The sequence below is a fragment of the Achroia grisella genome, unplaced genomic scaffold (assembly GCF_030625045.1).
Source record: "Achroia grisella isolate CSIRO2021 unplaced genomic scaffold, CSIRO_AGI_Agris_v1 utg1920, whole genome shotgun sequence".
Lineage (NCBI taxonomy): Eukaryota > Metazoa > Arthropoda > Insecta > Lepidoptera > Pyralidae > Achroia > Achroia grisella.
Window position 1 is genome coordinate 916,513 of NW_026712695.1, and position 18,457 is coordinate 934,969.

Below are 18,457 nucleotides of genomic sequence, written 5' to 3' on the forward strand. Positions count from 1 at the left end.
CCGTTGAGACTCTAATTCCTTAGGCCTCGAGCACATAATCGGAATTATGTCATAGTGGCAAAAAATGTTAAATGGCAGCCCTACTTAATAGAATAACCAATATTATACGCACAGTAATGACACAAACTTTTTTTAGTATCCATCATGAAATTATTTCTAACACTGAATGTTCAGTGTTCAATCAAAGTTCAATCAGTATTCGAAACACTGACAAATAAAAAAAATATGTATAGTAAAAAAAAGTTTTCATCTGCCAAACATAGTCAAATAATTACTAAGATTGTTTAATATATATATTGAATAAACTATTCTGTATCCAGTTTGATCTAATTATATTACATACATACATACATACATACTATAATCTATGATCGCCAATCAGTTTACTATAAACTATACGCATTGCAAATTTTCATCATAAAATTTTTCTTAGTAACTAACCCTATATATACGTATAATTAGTAAAAATCACGGGATCTTACCATGTTTTATATAATATATTACTAATTATACGTATAAATAATGGCCGCGTCAAGTTTAAAACAGTATATAACCCTATATAAACATTAAATAATTTATAAGGTAAAGTAGGTTCTATTATGATCGACAAAAATACATGATTAGCTCATTTTGGCAAATATTAGTAAGATTATTAAAATCACAATTTACCTATATTCATAGAGCTTGATTGTGCACAGATTCTCGAACTCTTGCGTGATTTTTGACATTGACAGCTAATGTGGTGACCCTTTACTATTATATATCATCATGTCAGTCAACTTGATTCTGTGTCGTAATTTGTTTATTTCAATAAATCATATTGTAAAGTTTAATGTTTAAATTAAACATTGAATTTGTGATTAAATTAATAAGAATACTACAGTGGCATGGTTCTATATTCAACTGGCATGCCATTTGACGATTTAACTTTCATTAGATCTTTTTAAAACTTTGCTTACAACAATTTTATTCTAAATTCTGTTGTTCTTTAATAATCCATAAAAAATGTCTTCCCGAATGCAAGTGGAAAAGAATAAGAACCAAGAGGAAATGCGGCGACTGATGGCTGAACGCAAAAAGAAAAATATAAAATTAATGAAAATAGATAACCCCCTTGCCAAATACAACAATGCAGGCCAGCTAACTTGTATACTTTGTAACTCTATAGTCAGATCTGAAAATGTATGGACTGTACATATGAACAGTAAACAGCATAGGGAAAATATTGATAAAGCTAAGAAGTTGAAAGAGTTAACAAACAATTTTACTGTTGGGAAATTAAAACAGAAAAGAATGAGTCCTCCTGTAGATGTTCCAGCTGAAAAGAAACTAAAAGGAATATTAAAAAATGCTGGGGAAGCAGTTCCCACAGTTGCACCAAAATATAACAATAATGCTCCTCATATTATATCATATCATAATGAAGAAATTAAAAGATCACCTCTTATTTCTGGGCCACCTGTTGAGAGCAAGCAAGGTACATATTGTATATATACACTTACACATTTATATATCAGGATAGATTATCAATTTGTATTTTTAATTATAATTATATATTTAGCATTGGTAAATGCTGTGCATAGTTGCATTCCGTTACTGATTACTGTTAGTGTTTTGCTCATAGAGCATTTATCCCTGTGTATGGCATATAGTATATTTATGTTCTAGGTTTGCTTTTTAAAATTTAAGAGATTTTTGGATTTATATAATATTCATAAAACTTTTTACTTTTGTCATAAAACATGACTGTCTCATTTTATCTATCTACTCTAACCACAGTCCAAGTGTTTATTACTTATCTTATTTAGTAAGGTGATTTACAGTCAATGTTAAGACAAAGTGATGGAATTATCTTAAAATATACTTTAAATTTTGTATTTGACAACAGTGGGTCATGGTCATATAGTTATGCAAATGTGAAGGGATTGAAATAGTGCTCCCATTAATAACATTGTACAGTATTTGTATGGCTGTTTCTTTGTGTACAAGTGACATTTTGGAATTCTGTAATAAATCTTAATCAAAATAGAACATAGATATTATGAAGTAACATTATCTTACAAATAAATTTTAACGTAACATTGAAAACAAATTAAACTCTTTACTTTAACAGAACTTCAAGCATCAACAGACATTCAGGAGCAAGATATAAAAGTGCAATCTTCTGATCAGCCTATACCAGAAGGGTTTTTTGATGATCCAATTTTGGATGCCAAGGCAAGTATTTAAAAATAATATAAAACTTAATACCGTAACATATTTACTCATATATAAAATACAAATATAGTAATATTATAAAAGCTATACCAAAATAGCGCAATATATATAATTGATATCATCTATTTTTCAACCACTGTAATTATTTAGCACCATTTAAATTTTCCCATTAAGAAGAGTACAGGGATTACAGAGATTGAGTAATATAATAGTATACATATGTGTAGGTACTTAAGAATGCTTAAATATGTTTATTTATTGTTGTTCAAGAAATTATATAAATAACAATACACTACTTACTCACATAAAAAATAAATTAATTTCATTGACCAAATAGTTCCTCAAATGCTTCATGAATATAGTCAATCATATCTGTGGCTAACATACTACGACCTTTAACTTGAAAAGCCTTTTCATTACATTTTCTTACTAATAAACAGGCTGCATAGCATGCTAGTGATGCAACAGCTAAATCTTTACCATCTGTTTTAAATTCAGCTTTATCTATGTTGTTTATAGTCCAATTTAAAAATGTTGCAATGGATCCTGATAAAATGTCTCCTTGACCACCACATCTACGTCCGGATCCTCCTGTTCCTACACTCCATACTACTGTAGGATTCATACTGTATATTTCATCTATTGGTCCTTTTTTCACTATAGTTATGTTTCTCCCAAACTTCTGATTTAATGCTTCAGGGCAATTAAACTTTGTGCTGAGTCTTGTGAATTCTATTTTGTTAGGAGTTAAAATAACTGGAGATGAGAAATTATTAATCAAGTCAGGTTTTTCTGTTATAAGAAATAGTCCATCAGCATCAATAATCAAAGGTATTTTAGATTCCCTAATTCTGTTAATTAAATCAGAAACAACATTGAATGTTTCTGGTGCTCTTCCCAATCCAGGACCAATTACTATTGCATGTAGCCTTTCCAACCATGGTGATATTTCTTCAATAGCGTTTTGACAATCAAGTAAGGGATGCACAATTAATTCAGGGCTATAGGCCTTTATTACATTAGCCGCCACTGATGTGCAGAAAATGTGTACTAAATCAGCCCCAACCTATAAACAGTATAGTTTTTATTTTAGGTAAACCTAATAAAAGAACATGAACCATAATTTACAGGAATGTGATGTTAAATCATTCCACAAAATATATTTGTTACCTATTTTGATTTATTAATTTAACATAATCAAATGTAAGTTAAAACAATTGTCTTTAGCATCCCTTACAGAACACATTTGTTCATGTTGCATCATCAGGAGATTTTATTCATAATCGTCAGATTTTATTTTCCAAAGACATGTTCAAGATTTATAAATTATAATATCAATAGCTCTATAGTTAAATGACCATGTTGCAATTATTGCAAAAAGCCATTAAATTACTCAGGATTGAAAATAGCAGGAATGTGCGACCTGGCAGCGACTGTGGTCTTTCTCATATTCTTTGGCTACATATAATACAAAAACATCCTTAATTGTGTGAAAGCTGATACATGCTTGAGTATTTGTAAGGCATACTTGTAAAGGAAAATAGCTGTCTCAGTAAAATTCAAATATTAGATTTCGAAAAATTTTATATATTCTTAATATCTCTATTAATCAACTTATGTAGATGGAAAATATAACTACAGTACAGCTCTTTGTAATATGTACAAATATAGTATTCTAAACAAGCTATACATACTTTTAAAGCACTTATTCCCGCGAAGTATGGAGCACCTGTGTATTCTAAGGATCCTCCTACAACCCCTATTCTTCCTGCTTGACCTTTATGAGTAGTTCCATCCAATTTTGGTATACAATCCTTTATATATTTAATTTGATCTGAACTTGAATTATCCATGATGTATCTTAAAGGAGTTGTTACTATTTTTAAGTTGGTCCTGATTTGTTTTGTAAATATCATTAGTATTTTGCTGTTGATAGAATTTTGATCACTTAATGATGTTCACTTTTCTTAAACTGCTCAACTTTAAAGGTCCAAAAATACAGTAGTGGTGACTAGTAACTATGCTTAAAGTTGTTATTAGGTATTTTTCTGACAGTTAAATCGAACATAAATAATGATAAAAGCGGTCAATGACAGTGACAGTGTACGGCAAACAATGATTAACTATACTGGGCATTGGGGCGCATGATATGAAACTTTGATTTTGACAGTTTTCGACAGTGTTGCTACCTTTGTGATTTAACCCATATATTTAGTAAAACTATATTTTAATCATACCACATGTACTCTTTTTCTCCGATGACTTAAAAGGCAAAACATCACTCCGCCAGATGACATAGCCCTGTTTACAATGCCATGCTAAGTCCCGCCAACAAATTATCAAACGGCTTCAAAAACCCGTTCTCGTACTAAGCGAATGGTTCTTTCGATGTCGCATAGAAGTCAATTCAGAAGAAGTCCACCACTGACTTCAGCAAAGAGCAAAACCCATAACTAAACCATGCCGTAGTTTTCTCACACTCACACTATTCCTCCGTTTATTATCCCGCTTGCTAGGATTGGAATGTAAGGCTTTAATGCCTATTCCGTAATAAACTAAATACACCTGCCGTAAGTCATTAAACTTACGTACAGCTTATTTATCCGGTATTTAATATATTTATAATAAAATTTGGATTAGGTAAGAAATATCGAATACAAAGATCCAGTTGAAGAGGAGTGGGACAGATTTCAAAAAGAAATGAAAGAAGAAGCTAGCGCCTCTGCAGAAATTATAGCTGGTGAGCAAGAAGAAGCAACTGCAGAGCGACAAATCGACGAAATTGATGAACAAATACGCAATTGGTCTAGGTATGTTTATACAGAACGTTACTCGTTAACTCTTAATAAATAACCGTTAATATTGTTTTTATTATTTCGAAACAGCACACACAATATATAAAAATGACTAACAATTAATAAAAACATACAAACCAATAGTACCTATAGCTAGTAACAGGTTTCACAATATCTATAAAAAATAAAAGAAAGTGACGGACTTCGTATCCGATCTATAGGTACTAGAATACATTTTGATATTGCAGGGATGACATGCGCCGTGAAATATGGGTGGTCATAGTTCGCAGTACACGTCAGACCAGTGTGGACAGAAAATGAATATTATATAACGCTGGTACCATTACATACCTACATACGTGGTTGTTACATACAGGCGTTACTTATGTATTTCATATAAACTTAACATATTACAATACCCTGTAAAACACTATGTACATCACTCTCGACATCATTCCGAACTGACGGTAGATTTGACATATCATAAGATTCTATAATATACCTACATGATAAAGATATTTTGAATTTGAACATACAAAATCAATTGCACTGCTGTCAAAATATGTTTATTACAATATAAATTCATTATTATGACGTTTGTTCATCAGTAATTCATGTTATCTATTTATTATAAAGTAATTATTATTGATATGTAATATTTTTTAAAATATACTTGTAATGTATTGATCTAAATTTGTATTTTGAGTAGAACAGAACATCTACATTACTATATTAAGTAGTACCATTTAAAAAAACTAATTCTAATGTTTCTGTAAAAATTAATTCAAAGATCTCAAGTGCCTTTTGTTACAAGTATTCATCGTTTATAATTACTTTTCAATAAAAACTATTGAAATATAAATTGATAAATCTCAGTATATATTTATAATCGTATATTATCTTATATAGAAATAGAGAGGTTCGTATAATTAATTTTATATTTTTAATATTTTTAGAGTACTTGAGCTGGAATTAAAAAAAGAGGAAACCAAAAAAAAAAACCAGGATATGGAAGAGCAAATGAGTGAAAACAATGAAGATGAAGATGGCAATGAAGTTGATGATATAGATGAATTTTTAGATTGGCGGGCAAAAAATTCGTACAGTTAACTCGGATATAATTTTTAGCGGTATGTATAATTTACTTTGAATGTTCAATACAAATATGGTAAACTACAAAAAAAAAATAATATTGTGGTCCATTTTCTTAACATTCGCAGTAAATTATACATGCTGAGAAACCAGTTTTTTGATATCTTAAAAATCGAATATTTGATAAGTCAGATTGTGTACCTATTGCTACGAACTTAAAAATATTTGCATATAATGATATTTATTGACTAGTAAGTCAATAAATATCGTCAAGACAAGACATTAAATGTATATACTATAACAAAATGTTTTATTAACCTCACTCAAATCCCTCCACATTGTAATCTTCAGAAATACAGTAGCAAATAATGTAAAGCATGATGGCATGGCGACGCGGCGCGTAGTGATTAGGGAATATTTTGTTGACAATGATGGGGTAAAATATGGGGTATATCTGCCAACACTGGCGGTAACGATTCATCTATACTTTGTGCACTTGACTCTCTGAAAGACTAATCCTTGCTGTTATCTGTGTATACGACCTTGTTTTGTTTTTAACAATTTTATGTTGATTGTATTTTTGCCCTGCATTTCGAATTGGTAACTAAGAATGAGTAATCAAGACTCTGAACAATATCGTGGATTTATAGAAAAACTCAGTCAAGAAGAACATAGATCTAAGGCACTAAATGATATTAAAAATCTATTCCAATTAAAACCCGCAGCCGAAGCTGCCTCCACTATTAGGGATGTCGGAATCGCTAGGATTGTTCATTGTCTTAATGTGACTGATAAGTAAGTTTAGTTATTATAAATGTGGTTAAAGTACCAATATTGTTAATATATTATTAAAAATATACTATTATGTTGCAGATCTCAAGTAGATTTAACTTGCGAAGTTTTAAAAATATGTTTTGGCAAATTTCAAGTAGGTGATGTAGTGAAGAAGTATACTGGTCATATAATGTATTTATTACGGCATGAAAAAGAATGCGTTCGGAGACTTGCAATTGATGAGGTAGGAAGAAATTGCAATATAAAATGTTTATTGTTCCGATAATTTAAATCATTCATTTGAATGTTTCAGATAAGTAAATGTGCTATTTTAAATCCTGGGCTTCTACCTGTACCTGAATATATTAATGTATTCATAGCAGTAGCACAACTAGTTTCAGATAAAGATATCACTGTGGCAAATAAGGCTGTATTGATCTCTTCTAGCTTACCATTTGAAGCATATCCTAAAGTTTTAGAGGAAATGAAGATTGCCTTAGAATATACTGTCAGCAGCAAGTGTAATGCATTTGAGGTATTTACTCTGTGAATTGTATTAATACTGATAAAATATATTAAAATACACAAAGTTTATACTTGGTATTAGGAAGCATAATAAATAATTTACACTAGAATCATGACATTTTTATGTTTTTCTTACATACTTGATATTTTATTTCTGTAAGAAGCCAGTGCAAAATAATAATGTTCTTTAAAATAAAAAGTTATAATATTGACTATTATTATTGTAGTAGTATATTTTTTTAAAGCATAATTAACATTATTTATTAACAACAAATTAATTTCAGGTTGTCGTTAATATTTCATGCAAGTCTTTTGAACTGTTCAAGTTATGTGCAGATTTGGGTTATATAGAATATATGGTATCACAACTACAATCAAATGATCTGCTTTATCAAGTTAATATACTTGAGCTTCTGTCTTGTTTGGCTGTTAAACCACAAGGAATAAATTATCTTGTTAAAAATGGTGCCCTGGAACAGATGGCACAATTAATTGGAGAGTTGCAGAACAGTCCACTTGGTAATTTAGTAATACCTGGTAAGCATAATTCTTACTATTTGTAAAATAATATTGACACACAATCCAATGATAATGTACTGCTATATATTGATATAATTATTTCTGAATCATTATACTTCATAATTATATCACTTTTGTGATGTAGTTTTAGATATCTTGTTTCTTTCTATAAACTTGTGTATTTGGTAATAACACAAAATTCTTAGTTTGTAAGTGCAAAATGTATTTGAAGTTATGTTACACCTTATGTTAGTATAAAAAAAAAAACAAGTATATAATATTCACAACAAATATATCTCACACAAATATATACTTTTTGCAGGTTACATGAAATTGTTTGGATGTATTGTTCATCACTATCCCAAAGAAATACTTAACAAGTATCCTGCTCTATTGGATTTACTATTTGACTCTTTTGATTCTAGTGATCAAACTCTGTTGTTAGTAGCTCTAGATACACTGGGCTTCATTGGTGCTACGATAGAAGGAAAATTATCTTTAGTATCTTTAGGTATGTATTATACTCATAGTTAATATAAATCAAAGCATACTATTTATGACATGAAATGGAATATGTATTCATGGAAAATTCTATGAATACATATATGTTCATTGATTATATAATTGCAATCTTCAATTAGAATATTATGTTACGAACAAAAATGAAGTGGTTTTACTAAGATTTATTGATAACAAATTAAATGAAAGGTACAACAAACAACTGTAATATAAATTAATATAGCAATGTTTGTCATTCACCTTATAAAATGGTAAGTCTATAGTGTGTAGAATGTGACTACATACAAGCATTTGTTTAGTAATAGCTATCTGAATGATAGTAAAAGCGACATTTTTGAAGTAACATTATCAAAATATCTTCTAGTTTAATGATGTTTTTACTGTGTCATAAGTCATCAGTAAAATCATCTAGGATCCAGTAGAATTTGTAACAAAACTAGCCTTGACGAATTGTGTATCTTATCTATCTGTTTTACATTATAAATATTTCTTTCTGATTATTATTCAGGCAGCAAATACACACAAGCTGTTGAAAAAGTTGCACAATTAATTAGAAATAGTGCAACGGAAATAAAAATTCGCGCCTTGCATTGTTTTGCAAGTCTAATAGCTGTGGATAAAGATACTAATGTACCAAAGAGTGGCCCAATTGATCATAGGGTGACTTTAATGACAAGAGAGTGGTTCAGATGTCTGAGTGAAAATCCAATGAAATTTTTGTGTGATATTTGTAAGAATCCATTTTCTGATATTAGATTAGCTGCATTTAATTTATTAAATGCAGCTTGCCAACATCAGTGGGGGGAGGAACTTGTGGCAAGAGTTGGTGGTGAGTGCAATATCAGTGTTATTTTTCATCTATGATTACAAAGGTAGACCCCTAATTAATTGCCATTATTATCCAATTTTTAAATTATGTAATGAAAATAATAAATTCCAGAATATTTCAAATATTTTAAAATATTTAGATGATTAATAGTTTGATTTTCATTAGAATTATGGCTTTCATCAGGAATGAGATGTTAAGCTAATATGATACATTATCAAAAAATATGGATTACTATAATATATATATATATATATATATATATATATATATATATATATATATATTTTGTGTGGTGACTGTTACAGTGTACAATTTTAATTTGCATTAATAACTACAGTATAAAATATATGTAATGTAATTTTTATTAAGGTGCAAATATTGTAATATTTTTCCACATTACCAGTATAAGTAGTATGAATGGTAGAATGATATTATTCACTAGTATCAACTACTTCCATTCTTTATATGCATAGCAGCACAATATTTTCTGCTAAATATATACTGTATACTGCAGTACATAGTTATGTAATTTATGTATATTTTCAGGATTTATAGAATATCTTCTAGATCGTTCTGTGGATTATACTAAGGCCGCAAAAGAAGCTAAGTATGAAGTAATTAAAAAGCTAGCACATTCTATGGCTTTTGATGAAGATACTCTTGGTAGAATACAAACTTACATCCAAGAAGGACCATTCTTTTCAGAATCTACAATGGATGTAGCCATGGAAGAAGGCGATTAAAATTTGACATAATAAATATTATTTGCTTATTAATCGTAAATAAACAAGGAACTATTTCAAATACATAAAAATGTTGATTTTATTGTTATTAAAAAATAGTTTTTCACCTTTTTAATAAATAAATTGAGCTGTATTTGTTTTTAATATAAATTAAATTCACTTTTTTCGTTTTGTTTTAGACTCTGTCCCAGTTTTAGTTGCTGCTTTTCTTTTAGTTGTCTTGGTTTTTTTATTACCATATTTGGCTGCTAAATTTTCAAAAAATGAATCAACTTGTTGTCCTCGAACTTCCTGTTTTTGCCTTATCATAAGTTCCAAACTGTTTGGTTCTGAAATTATAAGAAAAGATATGTTTTCAATAGTAATCTATTTAAATAATATAGGTAATTAATGTACTGGTCAATGTACACTTTCCATTTATCTATAAGTGAAAACCATACCAGATCCAATTCCTATCTTATTTTTCTCATCTTCTGCTTCTTTAGCTTCACGATTTTCCTTGGCAATTCTTCTTTGACGTTTCTTTGCAGGCTCATGTGTAAAAGCTCTATATGATGGAATTTCACCTTTCTCTATCATTTCCTAAAAATGATTTTTTTTAAATTAGAATGATATATTGGATATAATATTCAACTGCATGACTAATTTAGTATAAAAACTTCAGAGTTTACTTTCATATTGGAATATAATTTGTAGTAGTATGGATATGACCCAAAAGGTTTAATTTAAATTTCGAAATTTTATAAAATAAAATAGCAGAACTACAAAATGAATATCTGTATTTGGATACAGCTTGTAAATAATAATGAATACAAGGATTTACTTAATTTTTGTTTAATAAATTACTTAGTTTTATACATACATTCAGAACTTCTCTGATACGAGGCTCATTTTCTGTTCGTGCAAACTGAACATGGTCTACTATATAATCCATGTTGCCCTTTCCTGTCATGTAAGCTTGTTTAAGATCTTCTCGTTCTTGTTGTGAACCTGCAATTAAAAATGGTCTAAATACAATGAAAGAATGTGGTAGCCACACAATAAAAAGTATGAGAAAATGAAAATGTGATTTTCTATTATTCCTTGAGATGGATGGATGTATGGTTTTTATTTGTTGTTGAAACTTGATTGAAACCAATTTGGACTGTATTTTATGTTCAATTATAATTAATTGAACATAAAATACAGTCCAAATTGGTTTCAATACAGAGTTGTAGAGAAGTTTGTTGTTAAGGGATAACGTTGCATTTCTACCTAACATATTGGTTGCTAGGCAATTTGGGCCTATTTGGCATACAAATATGGGGTTCAGTTGCAAACTCCAACATATGCATAAAGGCCTCAAAATAATATCTAGAAACGGCTTATAAATGTATTTTGGTTTGCAAAATCATCTCAGGTTTATGAGTATCTCAATACTACTCAATAATCTGATCAACATTAATGAATGGTAGGTGTCTTACCAGCATATTCTTTCTCATAAGCTTTGATATCCTCTAATGTTATCTTCTTGAATAATAACCTCCAATACACCATCCAGTCTCGTTCAGCTATTTCATTGTAGTCATCATCATCAACACTCTTGGTTTCATCATATACTGCTCGTTTATTTTCATCAGTAAGTATAGCATGAATACTGCCTAAAACTTTAAATTTCTCTGTTGCTTCCAGTTTCTCATTTTCCTCCACTCTATCGGGATGTACTTTCAATGATAATTTGTGATATGCTTTCTTTACTGAAACAGAGATTTAAGATTTATCAATAATTTTAATGAAGAAAATGATAATATGCAACTTTTAATTGTAGGTATATAAGTATGCGACTTTGATTGAAAAGGACAACAAAAAGATGTCATTTTAGAAGCTCTAGTTTACAAGTTTCAATAAATTTGTTGTAGAAAATATCTGGCTGTTAATATCATATTATTGTGACATCAGATTTCCGTTAATTGGTAAAAGAGAACAACAAAAAACATTTTAAAACCATTTTTAAGAAGCTTTACATCTATTAAATATTAGATATAATATTAACTTTTAATGAACAAATTAAAGACCTGAATTTGGCAAATAAAAACAAAAATCTTTATTTACTATTATTTAAATCGTAATCTTGAAGCATTTTCGCTGTTTTGCAGAATTTAGACATATATACCCATATGAAAAACGAGTTCTTTCTTATAACGTTACGCCAAACAGTATAAATATTATAAAGTAACTAATATAATAAAAATTATTATGTATATGTACCTTCTTTTTCTGTAGACTTTTCGGAAATTCCAAGTATTTCGTAAAGATTAGTCGTATTAAAATACTTATTACACAAATCCAATAGACCCATTATAGGAAAGAAAAATGTAAGTTATTGCAGGAATTTTCGATAATGTAATAAATGTAAACACACAAGAACAGAAAGCAAAATGAAAATATATAATATGGAATTTAGTAATTTACCCGCCAATAACTATTCTTACCCATCTGTGCTGTGGCTAATTGTCAAAATTTTGAAATGCGATATGACTGACGGTTTTTATACTGCGTTGACTGTCATTCAATGTCAGTCTGATAAAGTTTATTTTTGTACATGGCTGTATGGGCGCAGTTCCCTTTGCCTTTCTGATAAATATCTATATTATACATAATGAAAATAAGCTATGTGTAATATTAATAAAAAAAATACTAAAATAACGGTTATTGGTTACTAAAAGCAAAAGATAAAGCAGACTGGTGCGGCGATGGTTATGGTATACACTTCTTCTATGAACTATTTCCTAATATAGGAACTGGCTGGTCAAAAATGAATAACTTACGTGTTTAATCATATTACCTCTAAAGATGATGAAATCCTATTTAGATAATAAAATGGCTAGAATGCATATTGTTGAAATAAATAGTGTAAGGTCCAAAGGTTCCAGTCTTAAAATGGGTGTTCCATCTATTCTTGGATTTTTTTTATTTTCAGTTCACATAAATGACCTTCTTTACATAGAAGTAAAAATGGCAGACAGTTCTGTTTGCCGATGATACTTCATTAATATTTAAAGTCAATCGACATATTAATAATATGCAAGAAGTAAACAGTGCTCTCTTTTCTCTTTTAAAATGGTTTACTGCTAATAATATGCTATTAAATGCAGATAAAACAAAGTGTATTAAATTTACGCTCCCCAATGTAAGGAAGGTAGTCTACCTTCCTTACATTGGGGAGCGTATTATACAATAAACTTATTAACTTTTTGATCATACTGTATTTATTGGTATCACATTAGACTCCAAACTGCAATGGGGTGCTCATATTTCTAAATTGGCGAATAGACTTAGTTCTGCCGCTTAGGAGGTAAGAAGAATTAGATAATTAACAGACGTGGCTAAACTTGTGTATTTAGCTACTTTCATAGCATTATGTCATACCGTATTTTATTATGGGGCAAAGCAGCTGATATAAATACAGTATTTATTTTGCAAAATAGAGCAATTCGCTTCTGGAACCCATACCGTGGGTTCCAAGGAGTCTTTGAGTGAGTGTTTTAAAGAATTAAATATTCTCACCGTTGCTTCTAAATACATCTAAGAAAATGTCATGTATGCCAAGAAGAACATTTACAGTTTTAAAAAAGTAGGTGATTACACTAATAAAAGCTTACGTAATATCAACAAATAAATTTTACCTAAGTGCCCTTTAACGAAAGTTAGTAATTCGTTTTATGGAAATTGCGTAAGGTTTTACGACAAATTGCCAGAGTCTGTACTAAAAAATTCAAATGTCTTATAAAATATTTTCTTTGTGAAAAAGCTTATTATAAATTAGATGAATTTATAAATAATAATGTTTTTGTAGAAAATGTCCATCTTAAAATTCATAGCGCTGACAATGTTATCTGATTGCACAAAGATTAAGTGCGTAGCGGTTTCTATGTTGATTGTCGCATGCCTAATCCTTGTTAATGTAAATATAATTAAAACAATATTTATTTAAAAGAGCAACACACAAGTTTCTTGCTCATTCTTCTTGTGATGAGACTGCATTCCGAGTGAGCGGTAAAATAAAAAAACTTGACTATTCAAAAGCGCTTATATTAAATTTATTTATAAATAAAGATTATTTCTATTTCTATTCAATTAAAGTTTTTTTTTATCCTAATAGAGATAATAATAATCGACCATATCGATTTTTTCAACCGACTCCAAAAAATCCTTAATTGTAATCTAGTATTATTTTTACCAACATTACGTTCATAAAATTTAATATAAATTACAAGCATATCAGTAGGTAGCTACCTGTATACAGTTATCTTAAAAAAATGTTGATGTTGTCACTGTGACATAAGTAAAAATATATATTTGATGATACTATTTATTTATACTGATTTAGGCGAATTTATCAAGTTATTTTAATTACATAATTGGTATATAATGAATTCTCTTAATCTGGCTTCTGGCGATGACACGACGTTATCTCCAAGATCTGTTCATGTCAATGTTGAAAAATTAGAAGATAAGGAGTTAGCAGACAATGTAGCTACAATAAAGTCTGAACAAAATGAAATCACTACTAATATGATTGACAAAAATGAAATGAAATTGAAACATAGGATTGGACAATGTCGAGAAATAATAGAATCGTTCAAGATGGAATTAAAGGAAGAAAAGGCTAAATTAGAAAAAGAAAGCAAAATTCGTCAATGTTCATATGTATCTGAATGTGCACGATTGCTCCCGTCGCCATATCCAGACGTCTCTTTTTCGGACATCTATACGGAAGAATTGCCAAGTGCAAGAAATATTTATGAGGCTAGTGTAGATAGTAAACTAAAATGCGATGAAAATCTCATAGAATATGAGAAACAGTTGCAAAAATACCAGAACACATTGAATATGGTTCAACTAGAGAAGAAAAATATCATCAGAAAACAAATGCTGGCTAAGGCTTATAGGTTTAAGATATTGGAAGTGGAAAATCAATGTAATATTGAATTACTGCGAATTAAACAGAGCTTACAATGTCTGAAGCCATTGCAAATGATTGTGAACAAGTGGAAATGTGAGACAGATAAGTCTTCATCTGATTTAAATAACTTGGAATTGATGCCTATATATTCAGAATTAAGTACAAACAGTACTGGAAATGCTATAAGGTTTTCTAAAGATTCCAACTATACTAGTGAGACCTTAGAAAAACTTGTACAAGGTGATCTAAGATGCACATCATCTAATTAATAATTTTATCAATATTTTCTTTGTTATTCATGTTATAGTTATGGTATATTTATTGTTCTTATTGTATTGAGACAAAGATAAAAGAGGGAATCCGAGTTCCTACCTTCTTTAATTTTTAACTTGCTTTAAAAAGAGATTTAGAAAATTTTCGTATTATATATATTCTAATGGCACATCTTTTAGCTGATTCTGGGTTGATATTGACTGTAAACGATTTAAATTACTCCCGGTTTAGTTTATTGATTACGTACCTACTAATGTGACGTAAACGCGCACGTGACACCCCTGGTGCTTTTAGTAACCATTTATTGATTACTTGTTTGCCACCATAGTAGTATAAAAAAAAAAAAATGTAATTAAGATGGCTTTTTTGGAACAATATACGTCAAATGTAATAAACGGGTAAAAAAGATAAAATAAACGGGTGTTTATACAATATAAACATTTTGGTTTCTTCGTATTTTTTTGAGCCAGACCTTCGTGTTGTTTATTGATGACAATCGACGATGACGGCCTCGATGGTATAGCAGATTAGCACACCGCAACTCCTTACATCGCAAGTATACAACGTACACAAAAGCTATACAGTATATAAGCACGGTACAAACATTTGTATTCGTGAGTATTATAAGTTGTATCTGTTTGGGTATTATTTATTATTATTGTTATAATTTCTATGAAAGTGTTTATCAGTTGTCACTAATGTTTAACTATAACACAATTCTGCAGCTTTAGCCTAGTTGGCGTTATAATGTGAATTGTCTTAGGAAAAAAAATATTCTTCGTGTTTTACGACTTTTTATTGTAGGTGTAGTCTATCATGCTTACTCGCGTGTATGTTGGTACACAAATACTTACATTGCTATCAATAATGCGAAAAATTTTAGTGAATCTTAAACTTTGCTAAAAATTAACGAAAAAGGGTGTGAAAATTCGTTTTCAATAAATTAGAACCCGAGGAGGACCTCCGTAGTAGACCACACACATAGAGGCACGCGCTTCGAATGCTGCCGACTTTTTATTCTCGCCGCTTGAGCATTGATCGTGTCCGATCGGCACTCGTCGGCACCCGGTCGGCAAGCTTCTTCTGTCTGATATCACACACATCAATGTGCGCCTGGGCAGCGCCCGTTCAGTTAGGAAATTGAACTTTATTTTAATAAGATTCCAATTTGTCAATTAGAGGGCAACGTATGAGCTAAACTGGTTTGACTTCTTTACACCTTGTGTCTTTAAAACTTAAGGCTTATTTTATGGATATTTTAAAAAAATATTAAACTTTGTAGCATAAGTAAGCTATACTTGCATAATTTTATTATTATTAGTTACTGATATAGATCCCCCAGATGGGGTAACTTATGCAGTTTTATGTCAGTCTATTATAATTGTCTCACAGCCTGACGCATGCATTAAGATTTAATGAGCTGAAATTAAAATTTTAAGTATTAACCTAGTTACAGAATTATTAAAAAATGATCAGGGATAAGTTCTGTCAGTCTTATAAAACGTAATGTGCTTAATACGTAATGCATACAGACAAACTATGAAATTCAGGGACATAATTAAATAGGTTTATATTTAATTTTATTTATGCACTAGTGTGCCAGCGACTTCGTACATGTGCTCATTTGTAAATAGTCAGTTCTCCTTCTATGGTTTATATTTAAATTACCTACATGTAACAAAATATTTTACTAATTATTATAAAATAATAAAAATAGAAAAATTTCAATGTAATGTAGGGTTTTGGTAATTACAAATGTAGGTAAGAAAGTGTACGGACACCTACCTACGTAATACGTAACAAGTAAATATGAAGTTCCAAGGAATCCAGGACTAAGTGTCTTGTGCATTGTGGATCTAAAATATATATGATCTATAATACAATAGTCTTTACAAGTTATTAGATACCTAATACTGAATACATTACGTTGTCAGATAATCTCTAATCGGTCCGTTTATATCAACGGCTTTTACAGTTTCTAATTACAACCGATTTTTTTAAATAGGGTAGTAACCCAATAGGCCACGTTGTCAAACAATGCTCACCTATTGGTATGTTTTTAAACCAACACTTACTAGGTACGGTTAGTTGTTTGTTTGGTGTGAGGAGATCTGTCACTACTCCCATGGCGTCAGGGACACGCATTCGTGTAAGGTCTCGAGAGCTTTATGGAAGAGTAAACAGTTTAAAACACTAGAGGCCGCGTATATGTGTTCAGCACTCTCCTCCATTAACCATCACCGACACCTCGGCCGGTGCTTTGACGAAAATAATGTTTGCTCTCAAATGTATGGAGAAGGTGCCGGCGCGACACTCGCCAGCCACTTGGTACAGTTTGCTTTGGCCGCCTTCTTAGTAGCTGGTAATCTGCTTGTAGGTTTTATACTAAGTAGGTGCATATCTATGAAATGTGAAACCTATTGGGTACCATAGAGATTCGTATGAATTCTGTGGAAGTAGTTATATATGCACATGCACGTAACATCCTGAAATTAATAATAACCTAGGTCAGTTCACATATATTAATCTTAAACTAAGCAAGTTCGTACTTTTTTCAATATAGAATTATGTATACATAAAAACATCTATATCAATACACACCTACTCACGATTACAAATGTTTGTATCATGAAGAAATTTAACCGGCTACCATAGGTAGTAAGACGATGTACTAGACCAGCGAGAATGTCATATATCTAGAATACCTACTTACCCCCATAAATGTTATACAGTATCTCATGAATAACGATGGTAATGATTCTGTTTGTAGGTATATTTTAATATAATCAAGTTTTCAACTTCGTCTATTTTTTATTATTTATTTTTTAAATTATTAAAATGGTTTATTATTAATACGTATTTTTTAAAGTTAGAATACCCATTATGTTAGTACAATATATAATATAACTCCTAATTAAATTGATATCAATGCTGTTCGTACTGGTAGGTATATTCTATCTCCGATTTGATCCCCGATTTACATCGTCTTTAACTACGGAGTGTAACACTATCCCAGGCACAGTGATTTTTGCCTCTTACAACTTTGGATCTTTTGAAGTCAATACTGAATTAGACACTATTTGGCGGCATGATCACTCACTCACGGGTGAGATTGCGCTTAAACGCGCTTGAATTTCGTAATCCAAAAAATTTTTGATTGGATTTACGATTTATAAATTTCAAAGAATTTTGATCACACGAATTTATTTAACCAACACCATAACCG

The 18,457-nt window shown here is 30.2% G+C and overlaps 5 protein-coding genes across 5 annotated transcripts; 3 read left to right on the forward strand and 2 right to left on the reverse strand.

Moving 5' to 3' along the window:
- Nucleotides 1–775: 775 nt before the first annotated feature.
- LOC131841745 (zinc finger protein 830) lies at nucleotides 776–6,423 on the forward strand. Its single transcript, XM_059190069.1, has 4 exons — nucleotides 776–1,477; nucleotides 2,114–2,217; nucleotides 4,858–5,027; nucleotides 5,969–6,423. The coding sequence occupies exons 1-4, from the start codon at nucleotides 1,006–1,008 to the stop codon at nucleotides 6,120–6,122; spliced, it is 900 nt and encodes a 299-aa protein (XP_059046052.1). The 5' UTR covers nucleotides 776–1,005; the 3' UTR covers nucleotides 6,123–6,423.
- Nucleotides 2,280–4,338, reverse strand: LOC131841744 (ATP-dependent (S)-NAD(P)H-hydrate dehydratase). The gene is made up of 2 exons (XM_059190068.1): nucleotides 3,912–4,338; nucleotides 2,280–3,283 (listed from the first exon to the last, which is right to left on the reverse strand). The coding sequence occupies exons 1-2, from the start codon at nucleotides 4,131–4,133 to the stop codon at nucleotides 2,540–2,542; spliced, it is 966 nt and encodes a 321-aa protein (XP_059046051.1). The 5' UTR covers nucleotides 4,134–4,338; the 3' UTR covers nucleotides 2,280–2,539.
- A 98-nt stretch (nucleotides 6,424–6,521) lies between the features above and the next one.
- LOC131841743 (26S proteasome non-ATPase regulatory subunit 5) lies at nucleotides 6,522–10,114 on the forward strand. Its single transcript, XM_059190066.1, has 7 exons — nucleotides 6,522–6,899; nucleotides 6,978–7,122; nucleotides 7,192–7,413; nucleotides 7,688–7,940; nucleotides 8,245–8,433; nucleotides 8,950–9,270; nucleotides 9,817–10,114. The coding sequence occupies exons 1-7, from the start codon at nucleotides 6,715–6,717 to the stop codon at nucleotides 10,011–10,013; spliced, it is 1,512 nt and encodes a 503-aa protein (XP_059046049.1). The 5' UTR covers nucleotides 6,522–6,714; the 3' UTR covers nucleotides 10,014–10,114.
- LOC131841746 (dnaJ homolog subfamily C member 9) lies at nucleotides 8,311–12,498 on the reverse strand. Its single transcript, XM_059190070.1, has 6 exons — nucleotides 12,261–12,498; nucleotides 11,477–11,749; nucleotides 10,876–11,003; nucleotides 10,454–10,595; nucleotides 10,121–10,342; nucleotides 8,311–8,397 (listed from the first exon to the last, which is right to left on the reverse strand). Exons 1-5 carry the CDS (start codon nucleotides 12,349–12,351, stop codon nucleotides 10,170–10,172), a joined length of 807 nt encoding a protein of 268 aa, XP_059046053.1. The 5' UTR covers nucleotides 12,352–12,498; the 3' UTR covers nucleotides 8,311–8,397; nucleotides 10,121–10,169.
- A 1,845-nt stretch (nucleotides 12,499–14,343) lies between these two features.
- LOC131841794 (uncharacterized) lies at nucleotides 14,344–15,482 on the forward strand. Its single transcript, XM_059190121.1, has one exon. It carries the CDS (start codon nucleotides 14,424–14,426, stop codon nucleotides 15,225–15,227), a length of 804 nt encoding a protein of 267 aa, XP_059046104.1. The 5' UTR covers nucleotides 14,344–14,423; the 3' UTR covers nucleotides 15,228–15,482.
- Nucleotides 15,483–18,457: the final 2,975 nt, after the last annotated feature.

Excerpts from the sequence above, each read along its gene's own strand:
- LOC131841745 (XM_059190069.1), top strand. The coding sequence starts at position 1,006 with ATGTCTTCCCGAATGCAAGTGGAAAAGAATAAGAACCAAGAGGAAATG. Across the intron at positions 1,478-2,113 it reads ACCTGTTGAGAGCAAGCAAG|AACTTCAAGCATCAACAGAC; the intron begins GTACATATTGTA and ends TTACTTTAACAG. Across the intron at positions 2,218-4,857 it reads ATCCAATTTTGGATGCCAAG|GTAAGAAATATCGAATACAA; the intron begins GCAAGTATTTAA and ends AATTTGGATTAG.
- LOC131841744 (XM_059190068.1), bottom strand. The coding sequence starts at position 4,133 with ATGATATTTACAAAACAAATCAGGACCAACTTAAAAATAGTAACAACT. Across the intron at positions 3,284-3,911 it reads CGGGAATAAGTGCTTTAAAA|GTTGGGGCTGATTTAGTACA; the intron begins GTATGTATAGCT and ends TACTGTTTATAG.
- LOC131841743 (XM_059190066.1), top strand. The coding sequence starts at position 6,715 with ATGAGTAATCAAGACTCTGAACAATATCGTGGATTTATAGAAAAACTC. Across the intron at positions 6,900-6,977 it reads TGTCTTAATGTGACTGATAA|ATCTCAAGTAGATTTAACTT; the intron begins GTAAGTTTAGTT and ends ATTATGTTGCAG. Across the intron at positions 7,941-8,244 it reads TGGTAATTTAGTAATACCTG|GTTACATGAAATTGTTTGGA; the intron begins GTAAGCATAATT and ends TACTTTTTGCAG.
- LOC131841746 (XM_059190070.1), bottom strand. The coding sequence starts at position 12,351 with ATGGGTCTATTGGATTTGTGTAATAAGTATTTTAATACGACTAATCTT. Across the intron at positions 11,004-11,476 it reads TTATGAGAAAGAATATGCTG|GTTCACAACAAGAACGAGAA; the intron begins GTAAGACACCTA and ends TTTTAATTGCAG. Across the intron at positions 10,343-10,453 it reads TAAGATAGGAATTGGATCTG|AACCAAACAGTTTGGAACTT; the intron begins GTATGGTTTTCA and ends TTATAATTTCAG.
- LOC131841794 (XM_059190121.1), top strand. The coding sequence starts at position 14,424 with ATGAATTCTCTTAATCTGGCTTCTGGCGATGACACGACGTTATCTCCA.